The following is a 26,997-nucleotide window of genomic DNA, read 5'->3' as shown; positions in this document are numbered from 1 at the left end:
GATACTTCTGAACAAATAGTTCAGTGATATCCAGAGCAAGGTGATTTTTGCCCTTAGTGTGTTTGGTACCTGCTTGCTAACTCACCACCTTTATCAGCCTTCAATCCAGGTGAGTTTTCTGTTGTTTTTTGGGATTTTTTTTCAGTAAACCATTTTGGTTCAAGTTTCATGGGATAAAGTTTGCTGTTTGCTCTGGGAAAAGATGTCACATCTTAGGTTGCACTCATCTTCTTTTTGTCTTCTCGTTTGTAATTGGTCAGGATTTAGGCAAACTTTTCTGGCTGCTGCTGCTTTGGCTTATGAGGTGGATGGGACTGGGAAAGTGGGATGCTTTTGCTATATCGTGGGGACTTGTCTGGTGGGTTAGGAGAAGCTCAGGCCTTGCCTTCCTCTGAATGATTTCTTTTGCTTATCATTCTTATCATTCTATGATAGAAAAACATATGCCTCCTAATATTGATCTACATTTTAAGATTTAATTTTGGGAGTTTTCCTGTTTGTCTGTTTTGATATGCTTTGTTTTGATTTCCTTTTATTTAATTAAAATTAAGGAAACAGCTTTATTGTATCCTGCAAATTATTGGTGTGCTCTGGAAAGCTTCTTCAGTCAGTGGTCAAATATGTGCAGGTGGACGGATCTCTGTGGGAAATGAAAATCTCCTTAAAAATAATTATATTGCTATTAAATGTAATCGGATTTTGTTCTTGTATCTTTATTTAAAATATCTCCGGACTTTGGTCATGATTTTGTTTGGACAAGAGCTGAAGCTGAGAGCATACAAATATTAGTCCATGCGGCTTGTGTGTATTCAGGGAGTTAGAAAAGTGGAATTGCATACTGCCATGGTTTCCTGGCATAGCTCACTATGGTATCCTTACTGCCACTTTAGTCTTCCTCTGGGTACACTGACTGTTGTTTATACAAGGTATGAGCTTTAGATTTTAAGAGATCCATCACTATCACAGCTGTGTGGTGGACTGCCCTGTCCTTCGGTGTGAGAAATGCTTCCCTGCCTCTACTGGCATTTTCCTTGGACTCCTGCATGAAGTTCAAAGACACTCACTTATGTTAGTGTACTGAAAGGTTCTCTAGATGCTTTTTGAGCTAAGATCCTACCCAACTTTGTTTCCTTGGGCAGTGCTTTTACTAAGGAGCTGATGCTGGAATAGCTGTCTGCCTGCATTTTGCATTGCTGCAGTGTGGCTGGTCTAACACAGAACAGCCGTGTCAAGACTCATTCAGTCCAAGGGGAAAATTCTCCCCTGGCATCTGCCTCAGGGATGCTTAAGTAGGACATGTGCAAGGCAGATGTATGTTCTGTAGTTCATGTATTTAAAAAGCATGTCATGTTTTGTTCTGTTTTTATTTAGTTTCTGCAAACAAATTGTAGCTTGGTATTTCAGTCTTGCAGATCCTGCTTCCAAAGCAAGAATATTTGAGACCTTTGCTTCCAATTTAAATTCAGTAAATCAATAGGAATGTGAGCTGTAAGTGGCACTCAGGAATGGTTCATCAATTTGCCTATACAGGAGGCAAAGAAGGAATGATGTATTTTTGCCTATGCAAACTCAAAAAACCTCCATATGAAACCAAACCAACAAATTAAAAACCCAACAAAAAAGCCCCTCAGACAACAAAAGAACACTTAAATGTTAATGTTGTCTTAGATTAGCTGAAAATGTGAACTGACCTTACTGATAGTAGCTGTCCTCCAAGCTGTTAATTGGGAAGTCATTATTTTTTCTCTTTTTAAACTCTAATAACTACTAGTATTTTGACACAGAAACAGCAGTGTTTTAATTCTAATAAGATGCTTATCTTCTTCCATTTTACTCAGATTAATGTATTAATGGCTTATTCCATTCCACAGAGCTTCTTTAATTCTTCCAGAAGCAATCAAACATTGTTCTCTGCACTGAATGAAGAGAAAGTGGTTCTTTTCCTGCATTTGCTAGGCATTGACACCAATGGACATGCTCATCGGCCAAACTCGAGGTAATTGAGATATTAAGCATATCTTTCTTATTAGTTTTAAATGCATATAGTGACTTTTTTAACAGTGCAATTTATCAAGGCAGAAACAAGAGTTGTAGTATTGGGGGTCATATATGTTACCGTGATCACCTATGTTCTGAATGTTTGGGGTTATTTTGTTTTTTAAGGTCCCATCTACAGAAATGACAGATTTTTGCTCTATACGGTATGTCAGGTTATATTTCTGTATTCAGATCTGATTTTTAGCAATTTTCTTAGTTGCAGCCAATACATAATCTAGAGGATATGTAGGAAATGCAGTTTTAAATATAAAATGGATACAGTCTTCAGAAACCCCACTGCTGAACTGATATAATTGAGTTTATAGACAACAGTAAGCTCAGCAATAATGGAAAATTCCAGCATTATGTTTTGGCTTTCCCTATTACACTTTGAAAAAGAGAAGAGTTTAGATTAACAGTTCTCATCACCAGTTCATCTTGAAGTGTGTTATTCTGTGTGAACTTTAATTTCTTCACATCCTGCTTTGCAGGATTTTGTCTTTCTCTTGATCCTTGCATACTTTTAAAATTCTCTGATTTCCTGCATCATTCTAAAGTTCATACTTGCTGTATGTCTAATGTTCATTTATTATTTTTTTTAAGACATAGTTTTAAAACTGACTTTAGCAACAGATAGGAAGTTAGTTGCCTGAAAGTCAATCATGGTCAATCACTTTTTCTAAAAATATACAGGTTTTTTATTTAGCCTCTATTCCAGAAAACTGGAGTCTATCAAGATCTATGAATCATCTCAAAACACTGCTTGGTGAGATCTTTCTTTGCCATTTAATTACCAGTTTAAAGTAATTTTTGCAACTTACCTTTTAAGGTGCTTGAGTTTTCCAGAATTCCGTAAGTTTTAAAACTGACTTTAGCAACAGATAGGAAGTTAGTTGCCTGAAAGTCAATCGTGGTCAATCACTTTTTCTAAAAATATACAGGTTTTTTATTTAGCCTCTATTCCTGAAAACTGGAGTCTATCCTGATCTATGAATCATCTCAAAACACTCTTGGTGAGATCTTTCTTTGCCATTTAATTACCAGTTTAAAGTAATTTTTGCAACTTACCTTTTAAGGTGCTTGAGTTTTCCAGAATTCCGTAGTTTTGGCATTCTGCTTAACTTGCCTGGCAGCTGTGAGTAGTAAAATTACAGTCTAATATCAAGGACAGGTCAGATTTGAAGTATAAATCCATTTGAAACTGTGGTTTCAGTAATCTTCAAACTGTGCTGCAATGATTTAAGATCTCAGTAAGAATCGGAGGAGGAGAGATTTTACCTTTAGGAAGCCTTTTGTTAGCTTAATGTTCATTTGAGGTTAAAGCTGTCTGTACTCGAAGGACTAGGCTTTATGACCATGAATAAGTTGCTTTATACCAAGTGTGAGAGCCACCTGGAATGTAACATATTTTTCCTATTTTTCAAGGGAATATCAGGAGAATATTAAACAAGTTGATGAGGGTGTGAAAGAAATTGCTTCATTGATTGACAGTTTTTATGGAAATGATGGAAAGACTACATTTATTTTGACTTCTGACCATGGAATGACAGATTGGGGTGAGTCTTTTTAAATATTGAGTCAGTTGAGTTTATGGGCATCTGGTGTGTGATTAGAGAGTTCTGTCCCATGAGAAGCTTTGGAACCCCTGCTTCGATTTGGTATCCTAAGTGTTGCTTGTGTAAGAAAATCCATGCAAATTGCTGTGACAGCTGCATTCAGTGTCTGGACAGAAAAAAGATACTAAGTTAAAGCTTAATTTCCTCAGTGACTGCTAGTAGAGATAAAGATTGCTGCAGAAAACCACCTCAGGCAGAAGGGGATGGTGTTATTTGGCTGCCAGCAGCAAATTTGACCTTGTTCCAGCCCCCGCTGGGAGACTCGGTTCTTATGTTGGTGCTCTAAAGCACCTGGAAAAGGTGGGAAATCTGTCCAGGAGCTGGTGAAAAACTATGCAGGGAGAGGTTTTGTGAGGGGGGCAGAATCTTTTTGCTTATTTTGGCCTTTTAAGCACAGCAGAAAGGAAGGGACTGCTGTGTGATCTTTCTAGAGGAGGCTGGTGCTGGAGACAGAGGAAGGAGCTGAGAGTACAGCTGAGAGGAGAGGGAGGCAGGGGCCAACTGTGCTGATACCCACAGGGGAGACTTGTGAAGGGTATGGCCACAGTGGCCAAATGCTTTGAGGGCAGATGAGAAGTTTGCAGTGCTAAGTTCTAACTATGATACTTTTGAACCATGCTCCAGGCATGGTCATGGCAAAACAACAGTCAGCATCTTTCTGTGTGTGAAATCCTAAAGTTTTTCAATTGAAGGGCTGCAGATTTTTTTTCTGTCATCAGAGATTGCATAAATATACAAATATTTTTGTAATCAGCCTAATTACTATCTGTTCATTTGCAGAATAGTCCGTTTTTAATAATATTTATTGTTGAGCTGACTGTGTCTTGCAATGAATTTTTAATTCTATATTTTTGTATGTTTGAAGAAATTATTTCATAATTTTTATATTAGGAAGGGGTGTATGTATATACATATTTATATATATGATCGTAGGATCTCAGGAGGTCCAACCACCTGCTCAGGGCAGGCTTAGCTTTTGAATCAGACAGAGATGCTAGGACTTTATTCAGGAGAGTCCTTAAAACCTCAAAGGGATGAAGCCTATGTAACCCTTCTGGGCAGGCTGCTCTGCTGCTTGCCTGCCCTCATGGAGGGGGAAAGGTTTTCTTTATCTGCGATCTGAGCTTCCTTTGTGTCAAATTGTGCCTGTTCTGTCGTGCTCCCACAGTGCACCACTGTGACACTGTGGCTCCATCTTCTCTCAAGCCCCCTCCCAGCAGGGCACAGGCAGGCTGCTCTGCTTTGTTCTCCTCAAAGCTATTTCTTCTCCAGGCTGAACAAGCCCCAGTCCCTCAGCTGCTTCCCACATGGCAAGTGCTCCTCACTGAGTCCATTCCAGATGATGAGTGTCTTTCTGGTACCAAAGGAGCCCAAAACTGGATCCAGTGTCTAGAGGTTGTCTTACAGGTACTGAATAGAGGAGAACAATCCTTTCTCTGTACCATTCTCCTGTTAACACTGCCTGTGGTGCTGTTGGCCTTCCTCGCTGCCAGAGTGAGCTGCAGGGGTGTTCTCAGTGTGCACTGGATCCTTTAGAGGGGGAATAAAAGGTGTTAGGAGTAACTTCTTCAGGCTTTGAGAACCACTGGTCTGTCATCATTTTCTATAATCCCTTTCTGTCTTGAAGGAAAAGCTTGATCTTGTGCCAGAAGTGATAATAGCTTTGAAGGTGACTTCAGTGAATCTGAGAGCAAACCCAGAGGCTCTGCTCAGGCCTATTGTGAGCTGTCTGAAGGATAGTTCAGGGGTTTTAATTTGAGCTGGTTGGTAGTATTAGCCCCTGCTGCAGCCTTTCAGTGGTTATTTACAGAATGGGATGTGCACCAGTTTTCAAACAAAAGAAAGATTGGCATGATGGGGGGGCTATTAGAGAAAATAATATGATCTGAATTAGGTATGATCAAAGACACTGTGATTGCTGGCAAAAACCAATCAAGTCACTTGCTTTCTCAGTCTGACCCCATGATTTTGCTTTAAATTGATGTCAGATGGAACTGCTGACCACCCTCACCCACACTCACCTTGGCCTCTTGTTCCTGCTACCATCCTGGCACAAGTACCTGTGTGGTGTGCTGGTCTATGGAACAGACAGCTAAACAACAGCACCTTTTTCCTGCTTTTCCCTAAAAAGTCTGTTTGGAGAGTGCTGGAGGTAGAACCTGGAGCTGACCCAGCTGAAAAGAATTATTTTTCTTCCCCTCTTGTTGTTCAGATCAGAACTGAAACAGTTCTTTATAACAGGGAGGGAGTGGGTACAGTTGCCTCTCTCAGCTCTATCTGCCTTAAAGTATTCATAGAGGCAGAATCTCAGTGAAATGCTGATGGAGCTGGTGGCTTGGCTAAAATGCAAACTCACCAAAATATCGCTTTTCCTCCTGCGGTAATAAGAATATAACTGATATAAGAAATAATCCCTGGTCTGTGGAAGATACAGGAAGTGCTCTCTCTGTAAGCTCTTTTTCCCAAGTTTTTCAAAGAAGAGCAGATGTTGCTGGTTTTGAGCCCAGAGAGTGCCCACCAAGAAAAATCAGAAATCTAATTCCTAGACCAGTATGTTCTTAAGCTTTGGGCTATTTAAAGTAAGCAAAGTTGGCTCTTCAGCTGTGCCGCATTCTGTTTTAAGGACAGAATTAGGTGTGATGTTGGGAATAGCCTTGAGGTTGCACAATAGTGTGCTTTGTCTGTCCTTTGTATTTTTAAAAATTTATATTTATGGACAGGGAAGAGCATGTGTCTGTAAATATAAGGCAAATGTGCAATCTTGTAGCCCATGCAGGGACCCATATAGGATTTGTATAACAAAGCCCTTCCCTCTGAGGCTGGGTTATCTCACTGCTTGGTACCTCACCCACTGGGTTCAGTGACCAGCATTTCTTTCTAGCTTCTGTGGCTCCTGCGTTAGTACAACTGTTGCTGAGATGTCATAGCTTTCAACCTTCCTGGTTTTGGTGGCTGATATGTTAAGCTGGAAGGAATCTGTTTCCCCAGGGAAGAAAGTAATGTTTTATCAATTTTTAAGGAATGTGCTACTAGACTTTAAAACCTTAGAAATGAACTTCTGGCACTGTTGGAAGGATGACAGTTGCAATGCATGTTGCTTCCTGGTTTTGAAGTGGAAGTCTAATTCTTGTTCAGAGGTCAGTTGTATATGGTTGTTTTTTTTCACGTGCCTAATATTACTGAAATCTGGCATTCCTGGTTTCATGGAGATGCTCAGGATAAGCACGTGTACGTGTTTTGAGCTGGTAACTCCTCTATAGGTTAAGGCTTTAAAAATACTATGGCTTTATTTTCTGTATGTTAAAAATTTGGAGGTTTTAATACAAAAAGTTCTATCTATTTAGTCTTAACTGATACTGATTTCCTAACGTGAAACTTGAATGTAGCCTTTATTGTTAGTGACGTAAAAATAAGCTATGAAGCTGGAATAGGTTGTCTCTAACAGGCTTTTAGTATGTCTGTATCAAGAGCTTAGTACATATTTTTATTGCATGTAGATTTTGTTTGTTTTTACAGCACATGTCTTAAAGTTTTTCTTTTTCTTGTTTGCTGTATCTTAGGAACCCATGGAGCTGGTCATCCCTCAGAAACTTTAACACCACTGATTGTTTGGGGTGCTGGGGTAAATTATCCACAGAAAGTTACAACCCAGGTCTTTGAAGACAATTTTTTGAAAGGTAGGTAAAATATAAGACTTAAGTGAAATATTCTGGTGGAAATGGAGATGTTTTTAACCTTTATACCCATTGAGCTTCACTAACTTCTGTTCTATTTCAGTAAGTGTGATTTGCTTTGTGTGATGTGTAAGGAAAAAGGTGACAGGGTATACCTAAGGAAGCTATGCAAAACTGGGTAGGCAACATCAGTCAGTTTTCTTTTCTAATCATAGAATTGAAGACTTTCTCTCTTTGTTGACAGGAGGCTATTCATGCTCTTAGAACTTCCTTCCGGGAGACTTAATTTTTAACTCCCAGATGTTGAATGGTATTAGTGCAGAAACATAAGTTGATAAGTTCAAAGACTCCTTTCTAACTTCACAGCACAACCCTGTGGACATTCCAGGGGCTGTCTTGTCTCATTCGCATCCTTGCAGCTGTTGTGCAAATGTAAACAGCTTTTCTCTATGAAAAACTGTGATTCTTCACTGTTATTTTTCCCATTTCTAATTTAAGAGTAAACTTTTTTAAAAGAATGGGTTTTTATTATTTCACATACATAATGCAGTAAACACTGTCTTACTGAAATATCAGTGGGGTTAGAGAAACTTTCACACGTGATTAAATTATTCAAGCTGGTCCTCTTTCATGTGCCTCATTCTTGTGGCCTGCTCTGTTTCTTAAGACACCTTGAGTCTTGGGTTGTTGCTCATGGTCAATGAGGTAATGACTTCCTGTTTTATTGAATTGTTTGTCAAGGTGCATTAGAGAAAACAGGCAAAAATTACTTCAGCCCTGAGGTTTTAACTCCACCCTGCTCTCAAGAAGGTATTTGGTAACAGATTAGGTAATTTCAGAAATAGTGCTAACATTTCACTCTTTGTGCCTAACTACTGCTATAAAACAATGGGACATCTGTGATAAAATTGAAAATGAGTTGTAGGGGAAAAAAAAGAAAACTGAATAAAACAACTGATTTTGGTGTCAGTGATGGCTGATCTGCTAGACTTTTAAGAACATTTGATATCTAAGTGTTGATCTATAATAGCTGAATTTTACTTCTGTCAGTTTCCTTGATTGTCAGCAGCTTTAGTGCAACCTCAGCATCTGACTTCAAATCATGATGAAAATGATATGAGAGATTTCAAAAAAGATGTGCATTGAGCTGACTCCCAGGTGCACAATAGGGAAAGCTATATGGCCCTCATCTCTTAGGCATTGTATTTACTTAGAGTAAATACAATGTGTATTTACATTTGCACCCTGCTGTGCCTGCTTTGTATTTTCCTTGGAATGGTTAAAAAAACCAGCAAATGAAATAACCACCCAAAAAACCAAGCACACCAAAGCAAATATCAGAAACTCCTCTGTTCATTTTTGACTAGCTTTGCATCTGTCAAGCATGTTGTTGCTTTGTTTAGACCTTACAGATTCTTAATTGTCGAGGATGATCTGTATTGGAGGTTTGAGACACTCTGAGTATCTTGGGAGTTTGAATTTCTATTTGAGTAATAATTATCTTCTAAAAAGGGACTCTATGGTAGTGCATCAGAGCTTCTGGTAGGTTACATAGCTTAGAAGTAAAGAGAGAATTGTTGAAATAGAGCCTAGCACTTGCACAGTTCAATACAGTTCTGCAACTCCATTGTTACAATCCCAGATATTTTCACAAAGGTAGCATATAAAAGGAAAGCTTGAAATGTTCTTTGAATCTGTCTTTCTTGCTCCATACAGCTGCAGCTGTGACTGTGCAGGGGAGGAGGGTGTGTTCAAGATTACTGTGTCACTGATATATGCAGGTGTCAGGCTTACATTTCCAGTTGCACGCTCCAATGTTCAAGTTCTTTCATCTATTGACAATCCTTTCTAATTTCTCCAAGTGTTTATGGAAATATTGACAGAACGTTTCTAATGCTGACAAACTTCCTGTGATCTGTTCAGTGCAAGCAGGCTGTAGGCAGCTCAGTGAATTGTCTTCCTTCTCATTGTTGCCACGGAGGGTTCATACCCCTCAAAGCAGTGCCAACAGGCAGGACTTAGCCTGTCCAGTTTGTCACAGAGAGATGATTGTGCTCCTTAGATGGCCAGAAGGGCACAGAATCTGCTCTGGGTTGGCAGCCTTCTCCTCATCACCTATGCTGTGCCTTCCCTCAGGCCTGCTCATGCAATCCTCTTGGAAAGATTTGTTATGGCAGCCTTGCCTCCTGTGGGCAACATGTGCTATTGCCCATTTGGCCTCTAGTTTGACTCCTCTTCATAGAGAAAGAATCCAGAACTGCTCTCTAGCTCCTCAGAGGCTGATGGTTGGCCCTGGGGCACAAGCCCAGAGGAACTTGTGAGTGAATGCACAGCCTCCTGCAGCATCAGGAAGTGGGGTGCTTGATACAAACCTGCTTTGTGGGGGGCTCAGCCTGCTTTGGCACAGCTGATGGAGCTCAGTGTACCCTCCACTAGTTTGGCTTCCATGAGGTTTTATGTGAGATTTTCTTTGGTTTGTGTACCCTCATCCTCAGCCTCTTTTTGAACTGGCACTTCCCTGCTGTTTGCCTGGACGGTTTGCATGTGACAGCCCAGTGGGCTGTGGTAAAAGCAGGGCAGGATAAAGGCAAAAAAATCTCTCTATAAAGTGGGTGGGAAACTGCTGAGCACTGTACAGGAAACCCAGACAATGAGCTGGAATCATGAACCAGTGTGGGCAGCATGTACAGCCAAGATGCCTCACTCCTGGGAGTACAGCCTGGACTGGCCAGTCTGTATGTCCCAGTCCTTAGGAGCTCCTGGGCTCAGTGTCCTGTGGCTGCTGGTCCAAAGCAGATGTCTTCAATTCTGAATTTTGGAATATCTGAGTAGGGCATGCAGAGATGAGAAGAATTTTAACAAAAAGAGATGTTTTCTCTAGCAGAGATACAGTTTCTTCCTACCTTAGGCACATTTTGTGTGTGCATAGACAGTTTTCCAATGTTTTTCTTGGGAAAATTTTATTTAAAGGGAAAACAGGCAGTTCATTTATATAATAGAAATATGGGTAAGAGTCTGTTTCTAGAAATATAAATCCATTTCCTTTTTTGGGAAGCAAAAGGAAGCAAACTTGTACCTTTTGGTGTGAGTTTAACAGAACTGGTGATTAATGCTGCTAATACTTCCCCTGTGTTGCCATGGGAACTCCTCTTAACTCCCCTTAGCTGTCTCACTACTGTTAAAGTACAAGTCTGCTCTTCAGGATGCTTGTGGGACCAAATAACAATAGACCTGTACTCAGACCCCTCAAGGTAGCAGTGGTATGAACTAATTGCTGAAAATATGTTTGGTGTGTGCAATACTGCAGATGTATGGAAGAAAAAACCAAAACCAAACCTTGCTAAACTCTATTTTTAAATAACTCTCCACCCCCAAAGAAAGCAGGCAATTTTCTCTTTATTTCCTTAGAGACCAGCGTAGAACAGGAAAATATAATTTTCAACCAGGTTTTTGTGTGATGTGCCAAAGCTTTAGTATCTAATGCTTGTACCACGCTGTACCAGTGTATTTAGGACCTTGGATTAGCCTTTTTTACAAACTGTTGAAGAGATGCTACAAATCTCCTAAATCAGAGTTTGATTCTTTTAGTTGGCACAGGAGGTATACATCAATGCGCTGAAAAAAAAATAAAAGCCTTGGCCTTTTTTCTACAGATCTAGGTCACAATTGCAGGCAGCAATTTATCCTGCTGGATAAAAGAAAATGTGAACTGAAATGAATGCATTTTGTTGTTTCTGCCTGTTGAGTTCCATCTGTAACCCTTCTTGAGCTAGCATCATCATGTAAGATCATGATTTTCTTTAGTATCAACACTTTACAGGAAATGGCAACAAGATAGTAAATGTCAACTGAACTTGAACTGTCCTTTCAAATCTGTGTAGATCAGTTGTTCAGGTGCTCTGTTGTTTCTTGCAGAATGGAAACTGGAGAACTTGAAGAGGCTTGATGTCAATCAGGTATCAAACACACCTAATTTATTCGTTCATAAGTTTTCCCCTTTAAATCACACAAACCTCATAATTTAAGTAATTTATTAACTTCAGTGAATGGTCACACCAACGTACCATTTCCCTAGAAAGGGGAACCACAATAACAATATGAGGAGAAGTTTAAATTGCTTGTTGACATGTGACAACAAGCTGTATGCACAACTTCTCCTGAAGATGCATTATTGCACCATTTATTTAAGTGATCCCACGTGGCTGTAGGAGGAGTGCAGTACAATATACCAGGTCCCCCAAGCTGCTGTCACAAAACCAAAACCATTTCTTGCTATAGTGGTCAACTGTGAGTGTTTTTCATCTGTGATTGTGGCCCAAATGTTTTGCAATTTAGACAATTAGTACTGTCAAGGAAGAAAATGATGTGAACAACTTTTCCTTTGATCCTAAATCAGTCAAGCTTTTTTAAAACTCTGGTACTTCATCATCCTACTAAAATCAATATATGAATAACAGACTCCAAACCTACTCAAATAAGGGAAATAATCTCATGCTAGAAGGTTCAAATTGGGAATATTCTGGATCAAGTGCTTTCAGCAAAGCCTTAGTACAAAACTACAAAAAAAAAATAGTTTTCCTCTCAAGGTTGGTAAGGAGTTATGGCAATGTTGTTTTGAGACTGTAAAGAAGAGTCTTGAGTATTAATTTGTCCTGGATAATGGAGTTCCCAAAGACAGAGCTGTTGTGCTGCAATACACATGGGACTAGAGGTAAAAATAGCAAATGAGACTTCTAATTATCATTATGCTCCAAGTGTACTGTTCTCCACTAATAATGATTTGGAGTCTGCCCAGTAGATCTGAGGCTGGAGCAGTGCATGTAGTTTCAGTGTAATTTCTTCAGATTTATACTGCAGAAACAAAGAATTTTGATGTGTAGTTTTATATTAAAGAAAAATATAAACCTGGTAAGAGGCAGTGTTTATTATCACAAATAGAAGCAAACAATAACTTATTTTATGAGATGCCTTGGTGTAGATTGAAGGGCCTTTCTGAGGCCTGACTGGACATTAAAAAACTTCAGGAATTCCCTCTGAAGGGGAGAAGGTGAGTAATCTGTGCTGTGGAAGCATGGGATAAAGAATGTTGTGAAAAGCAGTATATCCAGTATACTGCTTAAAACTGTAAATATGAAATTAGTTATTTTGGTCATATGAATAGTAATAAAAAGTGGTATGCCTCGCTGAGTGCAGTAAAGGAGGTGCTGAATTCCTGCAAATAAATACTGGCGTGGTTATATTTGGTTTTTAAATGAAATGTATTTTTTCAAGCTTGTTCAGCAGCAGAGCTTCACATTTTGAATGTAATCATGCCATGATTACTAGAAACTAAAAAACCAAAAAACTGTAAAGGAGAGTTATACATACAAATGTATTTTTTCAAGCTTGTTCAGCAGCAGAGCTTCACATTTTGAATCTAATCATGCTATGATTACTAGAAACTAAAAAAACCAAAAAACTGTAAAGGAGAGTTGTATGTATAACTTGGCAATATTGCATAATTATCTTTTGCGTATGCAGACATGTTAAAATTAAGCTGAAATTATTATCTCTGGAAGCTGAAATGATGTTAAAATGGGAATGCTTCTGTTTGCACAGGCTGATATAGCACCACTGATGGCTTCCCTTATCGGTGTGCCTTTCCCCCTGAACTCTGTGGTAAGAAGTACAAATGTTTTTTTCTATGTTATAAAAATCTGTTCACTTTAAAGAAAGAAAGAGGTGTTGGGGACAAGACTTGAGGTGTGTGAGGAGAAGGATTATAGATTTGTAAAAGTGCTATAGGGTGTGAAGACTGCTTGTAGTTTTAATTTTGTGTGTATCTTCAGTTTAGAGTACAAATTAAAATTTTTTAATGGATGGTGTAGGGCTTTTAATTGGAGAGGCAGCTGGTTCTTTTGTAATCTGCAACTTCATACTCTTGAGCCATAAAAGTTTTTTGTTGCTTTGTTTTTAGGGATGGTAAAAATGCAATATGGTTTGAATAACACATGATTTTGATCATGAAAGCTAAGCCTGTAAACAAGCCAGTTCCTGCAATTTAATGTTCAATTATTTCTTGATTAAACTAGTGTACTTTCTTCAGATGTTATCTTGTGCCTCTAACTTAGTGAACAGTGAGATGGCTTTTTCTTCTTATTTCTCTCGTGTATTATTGCATAGTCCAAAAGTTGCCTCATAAATATTGAATTGACAATTAGCATTTCATTAGTGTGCTTTCACACTGCTAGTTTCACATATAAAACACCTATTTACAGAATATTTTTTAAAATATTTCTTCTGGAGATGTTGTCCCAGGGATTGCCCCCCTGTCTTGCAGTCATTGCTGGTTATGTGAGGAAAGCTGCCCAACACAGGGTGGCATGGGAACTGCTCCATTTCCTGCCACAAGTACTGGATTCAGTCAGGCCCAGGTGAGGGTGGAAGACTTTTAGGGGTATCAAAAATGGCATCTAATTAGAGGTTGAGTTGATATTATTTTTTAATATATAGTTTAGTAACCACTTCTGTTATTTATGTTTTTTGCATTCCTGTAGAAGCTGAGATATTACAAACAATCCCTATGATGTTGCAAATCTGTGTAAGAAGATTATTTTCACAGATGTTACATGAGTTATTTCAGCAGTAATTTGAAGTGTTCTTACTGCTTTTTTGGCCAGCAATTCAGTTAAGAGAAATTCCTGTTATTTAATTTTTATTTTTTTTTACTTATTATGTGTATTTTTCTTCCTTAGGGAACTCTACCTCTGGAGTATCTGAACACTAGTGCTCTTTTCAAAGCAGAAAGCATGTTTACCAATGCTGTTCAGATTCTTGAGCAATTTAAGGTACTAAACATATGGTAAAAAAGCCCAACTTATTTGAATAATAGTTGTTGCTATGTGTAAAATAATTGTATGACTTATCCTGTACATAGTGTGCCAAGTTGAAAGGATTAAAACTGAATGCACATTCATTTGATTGAATAGCTGTGAGACTTATCTAAGGAAGCTTGAAATACTTTAATAAAGAAGGTTGGTTGTTTTTTTCTAAAGAGAATGAATAACTTTTTTCTTGCTTCTTAACAAAAATGGTGATGTTTATTGGTGTTAATATAAACCTACTTGCAGCATGTAGGTAGAATGCTGATACCAGAGAAGGGAAATAATGCCTTTGCAATGGGGGCTGGGAGACAAGGCCTTAAATCAGGGTCAGTACACAAACACATCAGAAAGGTAAAAGGCTCCTGTGCATTAAAGAAATTAAATTAGTGGCCTAATTAACTTTTAGCTAATGCTGTTTTATCTGTTGTTTTGCTTTGCAAGTGTTCATCTCTGGCTCCTCTGACTTGATTCATTTAATATTGGATATTACATTATGAGAACACATGAGTGGTCCAAATAAAGGTTCTGTTCCACTAAGCAGTGGAGTGAGAAACTGTCCAAAACCCCAGTTTTGGCAAGGCATAGAAATACTCTGGGGGAAAACCATCCTGCACAGATAGAAGCTGAGACACAAAAGAACTGTTATCCTGTCTGGCAATTCTTGTTGTGATAGTGAAACAATGAACTAGCATGAGATGACCTGCATGAGATCAGCACCTTCAGCATCTTCTGTCCCTTTCTGAATGCCAGGTTCACAAAGGTTGGATACCAGGGTGGCAGTGTCAGCAGCAGAATGACTTTCAAAAATATGGTGGAGAGCTGGCATGTTAACAGGGGAAGTAACTGGTGGAGTTGGGTGTAAAGTTTGAAGCATGCTGATGCACCTCTGCAGCTGGAAGACCTCTGCTTTAAGAATTAACGATGACTCAGATATTTTTCAGTTAAATTGGCATCTTGGAGACTATTTAAAAAACAAAAGTAATTCTGCTTCTCCTTTCCTTTGAGCTTACTTTCATTCTGTAGTGCTGGGTGCTGTAGTGCTGGTTTGTTGTTGTTGGCTTGTTTTTAGCATTTGGAATTATCCTGTCTGCATTTCCTTTGAATTTCCTTTTCCTCTGCTGAAGCAGTAGACTGGCTTAGACATGCCAAGTAGATTTTACTCTTCCTGTGATGGGCTGACCTGACCACAATTTGTGCTCCCTGGAGATGATGTTGCCTTGGATAGATAGGATAAAATGTGTGGGTTGCCACTTCCAGCTGTCAGGTTTTACAAGTAGTGTGCTTAGGAAGTTCCTGACTGTACATTATGCCAACAGTCAGGCTTGAGTCAGGCAGCTGCAGGTGGCCTTGAAGATGTTTTGGAGGACCTAGGACAAAATGTCTCTGATGGCATCAAAACCTTCTCTTTTTGTCCATGTGCAGGTTAATTGATTTACAGTATTGCTCTGGTGGTGTTTGCTGCAGTGTACTGGTGCCTGTCTGGTGTAAATGGTGCTGGTTTCCTTGAGGGTGCTTGTCACTGAAGCCTGGTAACACTTCTAGCCATGTCTTCCTTTTATCCTGCAAACTGTAGAAGGCCTTCTGAGAAAAACCATGCTTCAGCCACTGCTTATTTTATTTACTTTAGAGCAGGTCTGAGTTTCCAGGAGCTCAAGGGAGTTGTGCATACTGGAGTATAACAGCCAGTTTCATGGGCAGCCTATTGACAGTGTGATTTCATTCCTTTTCCAAAGTCTTAGAAATCTTCTGTAGTCTTTTATAGTTTAATTCCTGATACAATTTTTAGTCTTGTTGCCACTTGCATGTAATGATTTAATGCTCTTTTATGCAGGTTAAGATGAGTCAGAAAAAGGAAACTACATTGTCAATTCTGTTCACACCCTTCAAGTAAGTGTCTGTAAAAACAATGTTTATTTTACCTGATTGTCTTACCACTTGCTTTGGTATTTCAGTGAGCTGCAACAACACATTTAGTCTCTTAAGTCTTTTCTGGATGGAAGTGTTTATCTGACTATGAAACTTTGCACTCGAACTCTATGCAATTAACTTCTTCTCACCAGAACTTTAAGATAGATTTAGTTTTTAAAATCTATTCCTTACATTTTATCTTCCATTAAGGGTTATTTGTCTAAGCTTTTTTTGACACTGTAGCTATATAGATTGCCCTGATTTTTTTTCTTGCTATACTTTGGGCATTTTTTCAGCATACTTTGGGAGATACAAGTCCCTATAGGGTCAGGAAGCGCAATCTGTTAATTTTTATATATATCTAAAAGTTAAACTAAGAATTGTTTCTTCTGTGATTTAAATGCTAACGAAGAATAAATGAAATGCATTGCATCCAGAACAGAAGCCTACAATGTTTAGCATTTGTGTTGCCTAGTCTTAGGGTTTCCAGGGCTCTTGAAGGAGTCTTTCTAGTGATTTGTGTATCTGGGAACTCTGCTCTAGTGTATGGAACAGTTACTGCTCCCCTCACCCTTCTGTCTTATCTAATTAAAGATTCTTTTTCCTTTTCCTTTCTTCTGTAAAGGTTTTTAAAAGCTTTGCATGTGATAGTGTTCAGTTCTGCTCACGGTTTGTGGAGTGCTCCAAAAATGCCTTGTCACCAAGAGCAGCTGTTTTCCTTTGGGAAATAGAGCAATGTTAATTAAGATGTTTAAATCATAGCAGCAGAAAAACGTACTTGAGTTGCTTCCTGTGAAGTAAGTTTATTGTTAAAGATGACTGCTGTCTGTGTGAACAGACAATTGCTGTGTTACTTTATACCTCTAGCTCCTTCGGAGAGAAAGGTTCGAGACAGACCATGAGACAAAAGTCAAGTCAATATTGGGCACATAATGAATCCTTTAGAACAAATTCTGAATAACAATGACAGTTGTATTATCAAAGAATTTACTGATCTACGTGAAATAAAATGCCCCTATGGAAAGGATGGACAGTTGTCTTTGATAAATGACTGATTACACAGCTCTTTCAATTTTACCTTTCCTTGAGAAATAAGACTGAGTCTATACAATAGGATGTGCTTTTCTTAATGCTGTGTTTATCTTTAAAGGATCTAACTATTACCAATTGCTTTATGGGTTGCTGTCTTTCCTTTTTTATGATATGTTGGATTAAGTGGAAATGCCAGAGACATTTATCACTTTGAAAATGCAACTGAAATGTAGTATAAACATATTGTTGCTTTGGTCTGGTCCATTGCAAAAATAAATTTATTTTCTTTAGGTACTCTACAATTTTTTCTGAATCAAAATTTGGATTAACAGGTGTTCCAGGAAACATTTTTATTTGAAAACAAAATAATTCCTTGGATGTGTGAATATCATGGATGGAGTGGTGCACCTCACTTATCAGAGAGAAGTGATAACTCTTTCACAATGTTTGACAGTAAATAAGACAGCGGTTAGCAAGATTTAGAGATAAGGCACGCTTGATTATTTACTGCAGAGGATGGGTCAGAAAAGGCTGTCATGGAGATCCCCCTGTTGTGTTGTGAGATTCAGAGAAGACCCCCTTACATTCTAACCTCCTTCTCAGAGGGAGTTTTGATGCATCTGGGTCCAGAATTAGTTCCAGACTTGGTCAGTGGTTGGTGTCTAAAGGATTATATGTGCGCAAACAAAACTTGAAACTAATAGAAAAAGTAATAAGAATCAAAACAAACCTGAAAGCATTATATCACTTCTGCAAATGCCTCCCATGTAAAACCACCACAACTTTGTGTTAGTTAGCTAAGATTCTAAGTTGGGCATGCTGTTATTCACTTTCCTAGGGTCTGTTGTGGCAAGGCATTTGTCAGCCTTAAGGAGCAGTCATTGCGTGTGGGGGAGGCAGGGAATCCACTACCACAGTGAAATGCCATACAGGAATGTTGTGGGGAGTGAGGACTTTCTTTGTTGCTTCAAGATGATGCTGTTTATTCATTCTAGGAAAGTAGAAAAAGACTCATAGCACGGATGGTCACACACTAATGTAAATGCTCACCCACAGTGTGCTGGGAGTAGTTTGGCCACATTCTGATTAGTCTTCCCAGCTCTCCTTGACTTTCAAAACTTGACTTATGTCTGGGAAGCTACCAAGGGGTCTTGTCCAACCTCTTACTAATAGTTGGGATGGAGTGGTGAACACAAACTTGTTTTTAAACAGATGAGTAACTTTCTAGTGCTCCAGCTTGCAGGAACCAGAGGAAGACTGAAGGTATTTTTAGGTGTGCCCCATCTATAGATCCAACCCCCCTTTCACTTGCAGATGAATGAATGTGTGTGCAGTGAACACAAGCTTGAATTTCTGCTGCAGGTGCATGATCTGATGAATTAGTATAAGGCAAACCACATTGGTTAAGCACACAAATTATGCTTGAGTCTGAATGAGATAGAGAGGGAAAGGCATACATGCCCTTCTGCTGTCTTTGCTGAGACACTTTTTTGGTGGTGGATAGAAGGCTGTAGAAGGGTATGGTTACTTTTTCAGGAGAAGTTAAAAATGAAAAGTTAGGGACATCTGCCTCCTGTCTGGAGCAAAAGTCTTGGTGTGCTGTGTTTCAGAGTCATTGGTATTTGTATGGAGGTTGTGTTTCTGCAGAGCTGCATGCTATTGGGAGTTGTCAGCCCAGGTTTAATGTCAGGTTTGACCCCTGATCTGTATTAACCTATGGTTGGCCTTACCTGCTGCTGCAGCTGAGCACAGTTCTGTGCTGTGTTTCTGCACTGCTGTCCTTTCATTCAGACACAAATAACTTCTTCCACCTCTGTTCATTTTCAGTTGCTGTACAAAGGAGTTATACTCCTTTTGAATCCTTCTGGTGCCTGAAATATCTAACTTGAAGCTCAGAAAGTATATATTCCAGCATATAATTCATTTCTGCTTCATAGTTTATTAGAGGTTAGTGAAGGGTAATTAATGTCTGAAGTGCTTTGGAATCATAGAGTTATGTAGAAAATTTTAAATACTTTGTGATTATTACAGATTTTGTGTTATTTCAGGAACTTGGTGACCTGAAAATGAACAAAGATATCTCTAAGAACTGAATTTCTTAAATTATTTCAAGATGTAGTTGAATCAAGTCTGTATAATAGTAATGTAGATATGACCTCCAGAAGAAATCTGAATTTAGAATTTCAGATTGAGACATTCTGGTTTTAGAAGTGCAACTACTAATGACTATGTCATTTTCAGAGGAGGGGAGAGGGGAGGATATGTTCACAAGCAATGTGTTCTGTAGAAATTGCAACTTAAGCCCAGGTTAAGTTCCCGTTAATTTTTTCAGTCAGAAATAACATTAAAATGTTTGAGGGAAAAATCCTGTTTTCTAGTTTGATTTTCAGGTGTTTTATTACAGAGTGAATAGAAAACTGTTCATGACCTTCAGATGCAATGACTCCAAAGCCAGTGTTTGAGTTGTGTGTTGAAAATATTGCACCAAAAGCATTAAGCTAGTATACACATATATATTTATGAATAAAATAAGTCTATTTTGAAAGTGTTGGCACCAGAGGAAGAATATTGAATTGATGTAAAGCTTCTGATTTCCACAGGGAATCTCATCCCTAGCAGAAGTGTGGCTGGCACAGAGGACAGGAAATGAAGGAGGCCAGTAGATATGTGCCCTTTCCTACTTGGATCTAAATTGCATCTCTCTGACATCCATCTGTCAGGTGTATAATGATGAGAAGGAGGATGGAGCTGATTACTGTGTTATGTGATAGAAACTTCAATAGTGTCTACTTGACCAGACATGAGGTGGGTTAGAGTTTTGGATAGCTCTATCTATTAATAAGGATGTGTCTGGCTGCCAGTAATGCCGTGTTTGCTTTATCAAAGTGCCTTCATCAAAGAACAAATCAGGGTAAAAGTGTATCTTGAGGCTACTTGTGAAACTGTTGAGAATACATTTCAGAAACTCAGCTCCACGTGTTTGATTCTGCAAGGCAAGGTGCAGTATCGCTTGCTGAGACTGAATACTTACCTGCAGTTCTAGTTGGATATATGAACAAGTTACTATCTGAAATTTGTTTCCTTCCCACTTCCTTTCTCTCCCTACCTTTTTTTCCCAACTACAAAAGACATTTTTTCCAAAACCATTTGCTTAGCAAAATCAGAGGCTTTTCTCAGAATTCTGAGAAGAAAAGCACAATGCTTTGACCTTTCTGTGTAAGGAAAGGAGGTGCCAAGATGCCAGATGCTTTGAAGGAAGTGAGAGGACAAATCTGAAGACTGCTGACAGAGGAAAACTGACGTCCAGGATAGTGAACTATCTGAGCTTTCTGACCATTTGATGTACCTTAGGGCAACTGCCAAGCTGGCACAGCTCAAACACCAGTGTGCCAAGGGGCCAGATGCTACTGTTGCAAAATCATTCCTAAAGTTGGTGTCTCTGGCCTGGGAAGTAATCCTATAAGAAGTATCAGGACAGGGGTGTGTGGTGAGTAAATGGTGCATCGGTGTTGCCCTAGAATCTGAGTCACCAATTAGTGCAATTTTATTGTCCCCACAGGTGCAAAATATTTAAGATAATAAATTACATAAAAGCACAGGAGTCCTTTTTCATAGTTCAGGTGTATCCAGTGCTTTCAGGGATGGCTGTGCTTCCAGCTGGTCAGGTTCTGGTCCCTCACAGTAAGATGGCAGGAGCAGTAGTTTAAGAACCACCATACAGAAAAAAATCCAAGAGATGAACAGCTAAAGTATAATCAGTGCTTGCTTACCACTAGCTGTGCTTTTTTATTGAATGTCTTGAAGTTTTTATTGATAATGGCTGGGGTTTTCTTATCAGGAAATAGAAACTTGACTTTAAATAAGATTCTTGAGCCATCTTCTCACATATGAAAAATCTCGTACCACCTTATGCTGCATTTTTAAAGTAACCTAATTGTCTGAATACTACATATTAATCATACCAAATAATTGCTTTTGTGTGCATAATCAAGTTATAACTTGCATATTTATGTAGACAGTCACTGCATCTTTAATGTGCAGTGTAATTTATTTAATAAAAATGTACTTCTCACCATATGAAAATGTAACTCTTCTTTTGCTCTCTCCTCTAGTATGAATTGAGATGTAACTTCCTTAAACATTTGTGTGGACTTGGTGCAAGGAAGTATCAATCATGTAGAGGCTTAGTCTTTCCACATAATTGCCCATTATGTATTTTGTCAGTGTTAGAAAAGAAAATAGAGTGTAGAGTGTCTTTGAAGATTACAGAAACTTCAAAAAACTGCCATGTGCACAAATACCTCTCTTTTCTTCCTTTCTCTGATGGCTGGAGATACAGTACTACATTGTTCCCTCTGTCTGATGGCCTTTCAAAACTTAAATAATAGATATTCCCACAAAATTGACATTTGGATCAAAGTGAAGCAAGTGATTTCTTTTCCACCACTGAGCAAGGCAGGGTTCCTTAAGATATCAGTACACCCTTTGCAACATACTATTTTTGTTCTGTTTAAATAAATTACATTTATTGAAATAACTGGTAATATGTAAAGTATTTGTGATACATGTGATAATGCTTGCAAGAGCAAACATTTAAGCACTGAATGCCAGGAGGAAAGGGTGAAAATACTGCAGAAGGGAAGGATAGTCTGTGATTATTCTGGCTGCATGTTCGTTGGAATGCTTTGTGTCTTCAGAGGGCCTTTTTTTTAGCAGAAGCACTGATTTATCTGTAGGGATTTCAGCCCCTTCATCCTGTGGTCAAGAAGGGAGGACCAGCAGCTTCCATCAATTCCAAGTGAACGCTGGAAAGGCAGCCAGCCTTTTCCTTTGTCCACTTCATCCCCATTGTGTTATCAGGTGTGAATCTAGGCATAAGGCTGCTGCTGGAACTGCTGGCACAAGCCAGCCAGTGTGGGCACCTTTAGCTGGTGTCAGGAGACAGACTGGCAGCCTTCTCCCTTCCACCCTTGGCTTTAAGGACATTTGTATATACATCAAAAAATAGAACTGCAATGCTGTAGAGACAAAGTGCTCAAATGAAAATAATGGCTTTGTATTATTTTTTAAGAAAAGCCCTCCTGTTTAAATAGTTAAGGTAGCATCTCTTCAGGGAGAAATCAATGCCTGTTCTTTGGCAAAAATGTCAGCTTCTCTCTCACTGAATGGGCCGTGTCTGAAGCATGCTGCTGCTCAGGGAGGCTGCAATCCTCTTAGAAGGCAGACATCCTGCTGGTCTTGAGTTTCAGCAGTGCACTCAGGAGCTTTTAGTTTGTACATGAAAAGCAAACTGGCAGCAGCTTTTGCGCAGGAGGACTGGATGTAATTGGATTTACTATCAAGTAGGAAGTAGGTAAAGTCTTTAGAAGGAGCTAAAAGGCAGGTATGTAAGATAAAATATCCCAAGATTAATGTATATTTCTCTATTTCCATGTATTATAAATCCTTTTTGGCCTTTTCATGGAACTTGTGAGGCTTTGTGCAATGAGAGTGAGGGAGGATTTCCAGCAGGTGGTAGGAGGGGCTGGACAGAGAATGCTCTGGTCTGGGGCATGAGGTAAGGGGCAGAGACAGGGCTCTTTCTGGATCCCAATAAGAAAGGCCCAATAACAAATAGCTTAATAAAATAGCTGTTTTAATATTAGGAAATGAACAGAACAATACAGATAGCAAGTAAATCGTACATCCCTTCAGATGCTGGGCACCTGTGTTTGTGGAGCATGGGATCAGTTTTCTGGCAGTGCCACACAGATGCTGGCTGTGGAGGCATTACCTTGCTTTGCTCATTCAAGCTGCTATGTGATTTTCAATCAAGAAGTCAACCCTGATGGTAATTTCTACTGTCAGACAGAGGGGTGGCTCACATGAGAACTTCTTGCAGCTCTTACATACATGAGGACAGGCTGGCAGTGTAATCCCTGTTATGGAGTTGGAATTGCCTGCAGGCTCCTCTGTTCCTACCAGCTGACTGGGTCTGTCCCTTGGCCAAGGTATTTGGGCACCACAGGCCTGGGTCTGCATAAGGTATGTGGATCACTGACTCCTTGATGTGCCATGGTCTCCTGGTTAGGATCAGTATGGGTGGTCTCCCAGACATCTTTTGGTGGCCAAGGGGCCCTGCTAGTAGGGCCCAGCCCAGCACAGCTCAAGCTGTCTGCTCTGGATGCAGCTGCTTCAAAAATAGTCACTAGGGTTTAGGATGGGCATGTACGATTGTGGAGCAGAAGAGGACATTACAAAGCCACAACACTGCAGATACCTAGATCCAGCTCATTGTCATAAATCATAGATAAGTCATTGACATAAATCATCATGTATCTTGCAGATGTGAGGACTTGCAGCATTGGCAGGGTGTTATGTACAGTCAGCACTTATCCCTCCCCTGCTAAAACAGAAGAGACTTTAAAAATGGTGCCTTTCTTCTCCTTGAAGGATGTTCCACCTTTCCTGAAAAGCAGTTTCCCTTTCCAAGGCTGTGGCATCATGTCCTGCTATGGCTTTCTGAACAAACCCCCTCCCCCTGGAAGATCCCTGCATCCAGGTTTTCATTTCTGGTTTAAGGGGACCAGAGGGACAGTTTTGGAGTGTGGTCTCCTCCCTTCTGGCCTCTGCTTCTCTGAAGTTCTTGCCATAGTAGTTTACATGCAAAATATGCTGTATGCAGCCCAGTTACCTTAATTGCTTCTCTGCTCAGTGAATTGGCAGCTGGCAGTTTAGTTGTCAGCTCCTCTTTCTCTCATCTTTGTTATCTAAGGGATTTACATAAATATCCCAAGGCACTATGCTGTTGAATATGCTACATCAGGGATTCTGATTTGTGAATATTAAAGGCTATTTTAATTCCTGAGACTTGACAGACCAGGGTTGGAGCATTAGCAGTCAGACCATTTCCTGCGGCTTCACCGATGTCCTGCTGTCCTCCTCTGCATGTTTGTGAATCTGATGAATACAAAAGCATAGATGTACTGACAGGCTTCTGCAATGTGTCAGTAAACATACTTTTTGCTACCTTTGGCCTGTGGAAGTGTTTGTGTCCTTCTTTCATTTATTTAGGCTTTAAAGGACAAAAACCTCAGAACTTAAAAACCGGAGCCTCCTATTTACTTTCTTAATCCTTTTCTTTCTTTTGGAGTGTCAGCAATGCTTTTTAATGCTTCTTAAAAGAAAAAGAATAACTGAGTTGCAAAAGTAACTTACTACAACCCTACAACTACACTACCTGACTAAAAATTTAACACATTAGTCATAAACTCCAGAAATACAAAAACCCACTTGAAATTTAGACCCTCCAAAACGGAAAGTCCTGGCAGTAGAACAGCAGGAACAAAGAGATTAGATTAAGTTGGGAAAGGGAATATTGTGGGTTCTGAGCTTTATGAAGCTGTAATAAGCCCTTTTGTGTAGGTGTATGTAGAGCACATTTTCTTTTAAAAACATAACTCTAGTATACTAAAAATAATGACTGTAATTTTTAAAATCTGCAATCAACATGCATCTTTTAATTATGAATATGAAGTTTTTCAGGACTTGCCTGTTTTAGCAGCTTACCTGAAAATATTTTAGTAAACAAGTAAAATTAAGGCCATCTAAACAAATTAAGGATCACTGAGTTACCCATCAAATTGTTTAATCTTTGAAGCTTCACTCTTTGATCGAAACTAAAATGTATGCAAAGGATTGTCTCTTTATCTCATAGTATGTGCTTTCAGTCTGTCTTTGGCAGATACTATAAAACAGTTATTTTTTTCTGAAAAGGCACATCTAAAGAACTGGAATTGAATTCATTTTGAAAATGGGAAAAAATTGGCTTCTGGCCATTAAAATTCATGTAAATAGGTAATTTGGTGAGGTCCATAGAATTTAATAGCTTTCTTTTTCCTGATCATTGCCTCAGGTAACATCATGTACTCTGTATTGCACAGCAAGTTCAACAGAAAGAAAATATCATGGTTCCAGACTTTGATTTTTGAAGTATTTACTTGGTCAATTTTTTTCCCATTTTGTTGAATGAATTCAAGTTTTTGCATCACTTGCCATTTATTGTCTTTGTGATTCTTCTCTGCTGCTGATGAAGTGGGAAGTTTTCTCTTATGCATTTTATTCTGCTCCTGTAAGACTGCACAGTACTTTGAAAAGTAAACAGGAAGCAAGAAACAGGAGAATGACAAAGTTGGGTTTGGTTGTGATTGCACTGTCACCAAAATTAAGTCTCTGCACTCATGGCTTGCTAACTGGAGTGAATTTGTTGTAGAGCAGAAATAAGTGTGCAATCATGTTTCTGCACATTAATAGTGTTGAATGCAGGCAGAACTGTGTCTCTTCTCTCCCATTACCCACGGGATGCTTTCTAAGATACTGTCCTGTTGTGCCCTGGGAATGTTGGAAGGCAGCTCTCATGGGAGATTGCATTTTTGAAGCCTGTTGTTGCACTGGCTCAGTTGCTTTTGAATAGCAGCCCTGCAAAAACCTCAGTCCAGTCTGCAGACTTTTTGCCAGCAGTGGATCAAATTATTGCTTTGTGGATCAAAGCTGTAACAGTGGGTCCTGTAAGTACGATTTCAGCTGCTTGCAGAACTGCTGGAGTGGAAGCCATCTCTGCTCTGCAGTATGGCTCTCTCACAGAGGAGTGTGTGGCAACAGAGTTTGAACATACTCAGCTGATTGCTGGCAATTTTCTCTGATGGGGAGAGAGCAGAGAGGCCCTGGCACCTGCCCCCTGCCATGTCTGGATGGCAGAGGCCTCAGATGCTCTGTAGGGTAGGTGGTGTCCACAGAGATGGGCAACTTTATTCTGGGTGATTTATTTCAGGTTGCAAGTTACTCAGGTACAAGGGATCTTTTTTTCTGGAGAAGAGGACAAGAACCTGTAATTACTCAGCAATTTAGCAGAGGAGTTTGCTGGAGTTGTTTGGGTCAGTGTCAGTCTGATGGCTCTTTTGCTGCTAACAATTCTGGAGTTAGAAATTTCATAGCAAAACACGTGAAAAGCTCTGCTTTATGTGGTGTTCAGAAGAAGGTCACCTATACAAAATCCTATCATGCTATATTCAAATGGCATTGCTCCATCATGAGGTTGGCACAGGGGTCTAGGGACATATTCTTTCGCTTTTTAGTTTTGCATCAACAGGAGGAGCAGGTGCTTTCCTGCCCATCTCCCAAACAGACAAAATGAAGAAGTTATAAGACTGCTGAACAGCTACATCTGATTTGCTGCTGGATAAGGGTCATAGAAACGTGATCACTGTCTTTTTCAAATCTTGGCACTCTGAAAGAGTTATAGGATGTACAATATTTTATTTTTTTCTGATGGAGGCACCTATACAAAATCCTATCATGCTATATTCAAATGGCATTGCTCCATCACGAGGTTGGCACAGGGGTCTAGGACATATTCTTTAGCTTTTCTTTCATAGCAAAACACGTGAAAAGCTCTGCTTTATGTGGTGTTCAGAAGAAGGTCACCTATACAAAATCCTATCATGCTATATTCAAATGGCATTGCTCCATCATGAGGTTGGCACAGGGGTCTAGGGACATATTCTTTCGCTTTTTAGTTTTGCATCAACAGGAGGAGCAGGTGCTTTCCTGCCCATCTCCCAAACAGACAAAATGAAGAAGTTATAAGACTGCTGAACAGCTACATCTGATTTGCTGCTGGATAAGGGTCATAGAAATGTGATCGCTGTCTTTTGCAAATCTTGCCACTCTCAAAGAGTTGGAGGATGTACAATATTTTCTTTTTTTCTGATGGAGAGAGTGAAAAGGTAGTGATAGAAAGGTGTAGATATGCATGAGCTGACATAGGTACCTGGGGTTTGTGAGTGTGTGTGAATAGGTAAGCAGCTGAAATGAATTTGTTTTCATCTG

The 26,997-nt window shown here is 39.4% G+C and overlaps 1 protein-coding gene across 4 annotated transcripts in view; it reads left to right on the top strand.

Annotated features, from left to right (window-relative positions):
* PIGN (phosphatidylinositol glycan anchor biosynthesis class N) overlaps positions 1 to 26,997 on the top strand; it is a 100,745-nt gene that overhangs the window by 29,188 nt on the left and 44,560 nt on the right. For all 4 annotated transcript variants that reach the window (XM_039721942.1, XM_039721933.1, XM_039721950.1 and 1 more), the window contains exons 6-12: positions 1,872 to 1,996; positions 3,463 to 3,593; positions 7,214 to 7,330; positions 11,243 to 11,283; positions 12,926 to 12,985; positions 14,062 to 14,154; positions 16,022 to 16,077. In XM_039721942.1, the coding sequence (XP_039577876.1) occupies positions 1,872 to 1,996; positions 3,463 to 3,593; positions 7,214 to 7,330; positions 11,243 to 11,283; positions 12,926 to 12,985; positions 14,062 to 14,154; positions 16,022 to 16,077 (623 nt within the window). The remainder of the gene's footprint in view (positions 1 to 1,871; positions 1,997 to 3,462; positions 3,594 to 7,213; positions 7,331 to 11,242; positions 11,284 to 12,925; positions 12,986 to 14,061; positions 14,155 to 16,021; positions 16,078 to 26,997) is intronic.

The sequence above is a fragment of the Passer montanus genome, unplaced genomic scaffold (assembly GCF_014805655.1).
Source record: "Passer montanus isolate IOZ18808 unplaced genomic scaffold, ASM1480565v1 scaffold107, whole genome shotgun sequence".
Taxonomy (NCBI): domain Eukaryota; kingdom Metazoa; phylum Chordata; class Aves; order Passeriformes; family Passeridae; genus Passer; species Passer montanus.
The sequence above is the reverse complement of the archived record's forward strand: the minus strand, read 5'-3'. Positions and strand labels throughout refer to the sequence as shown.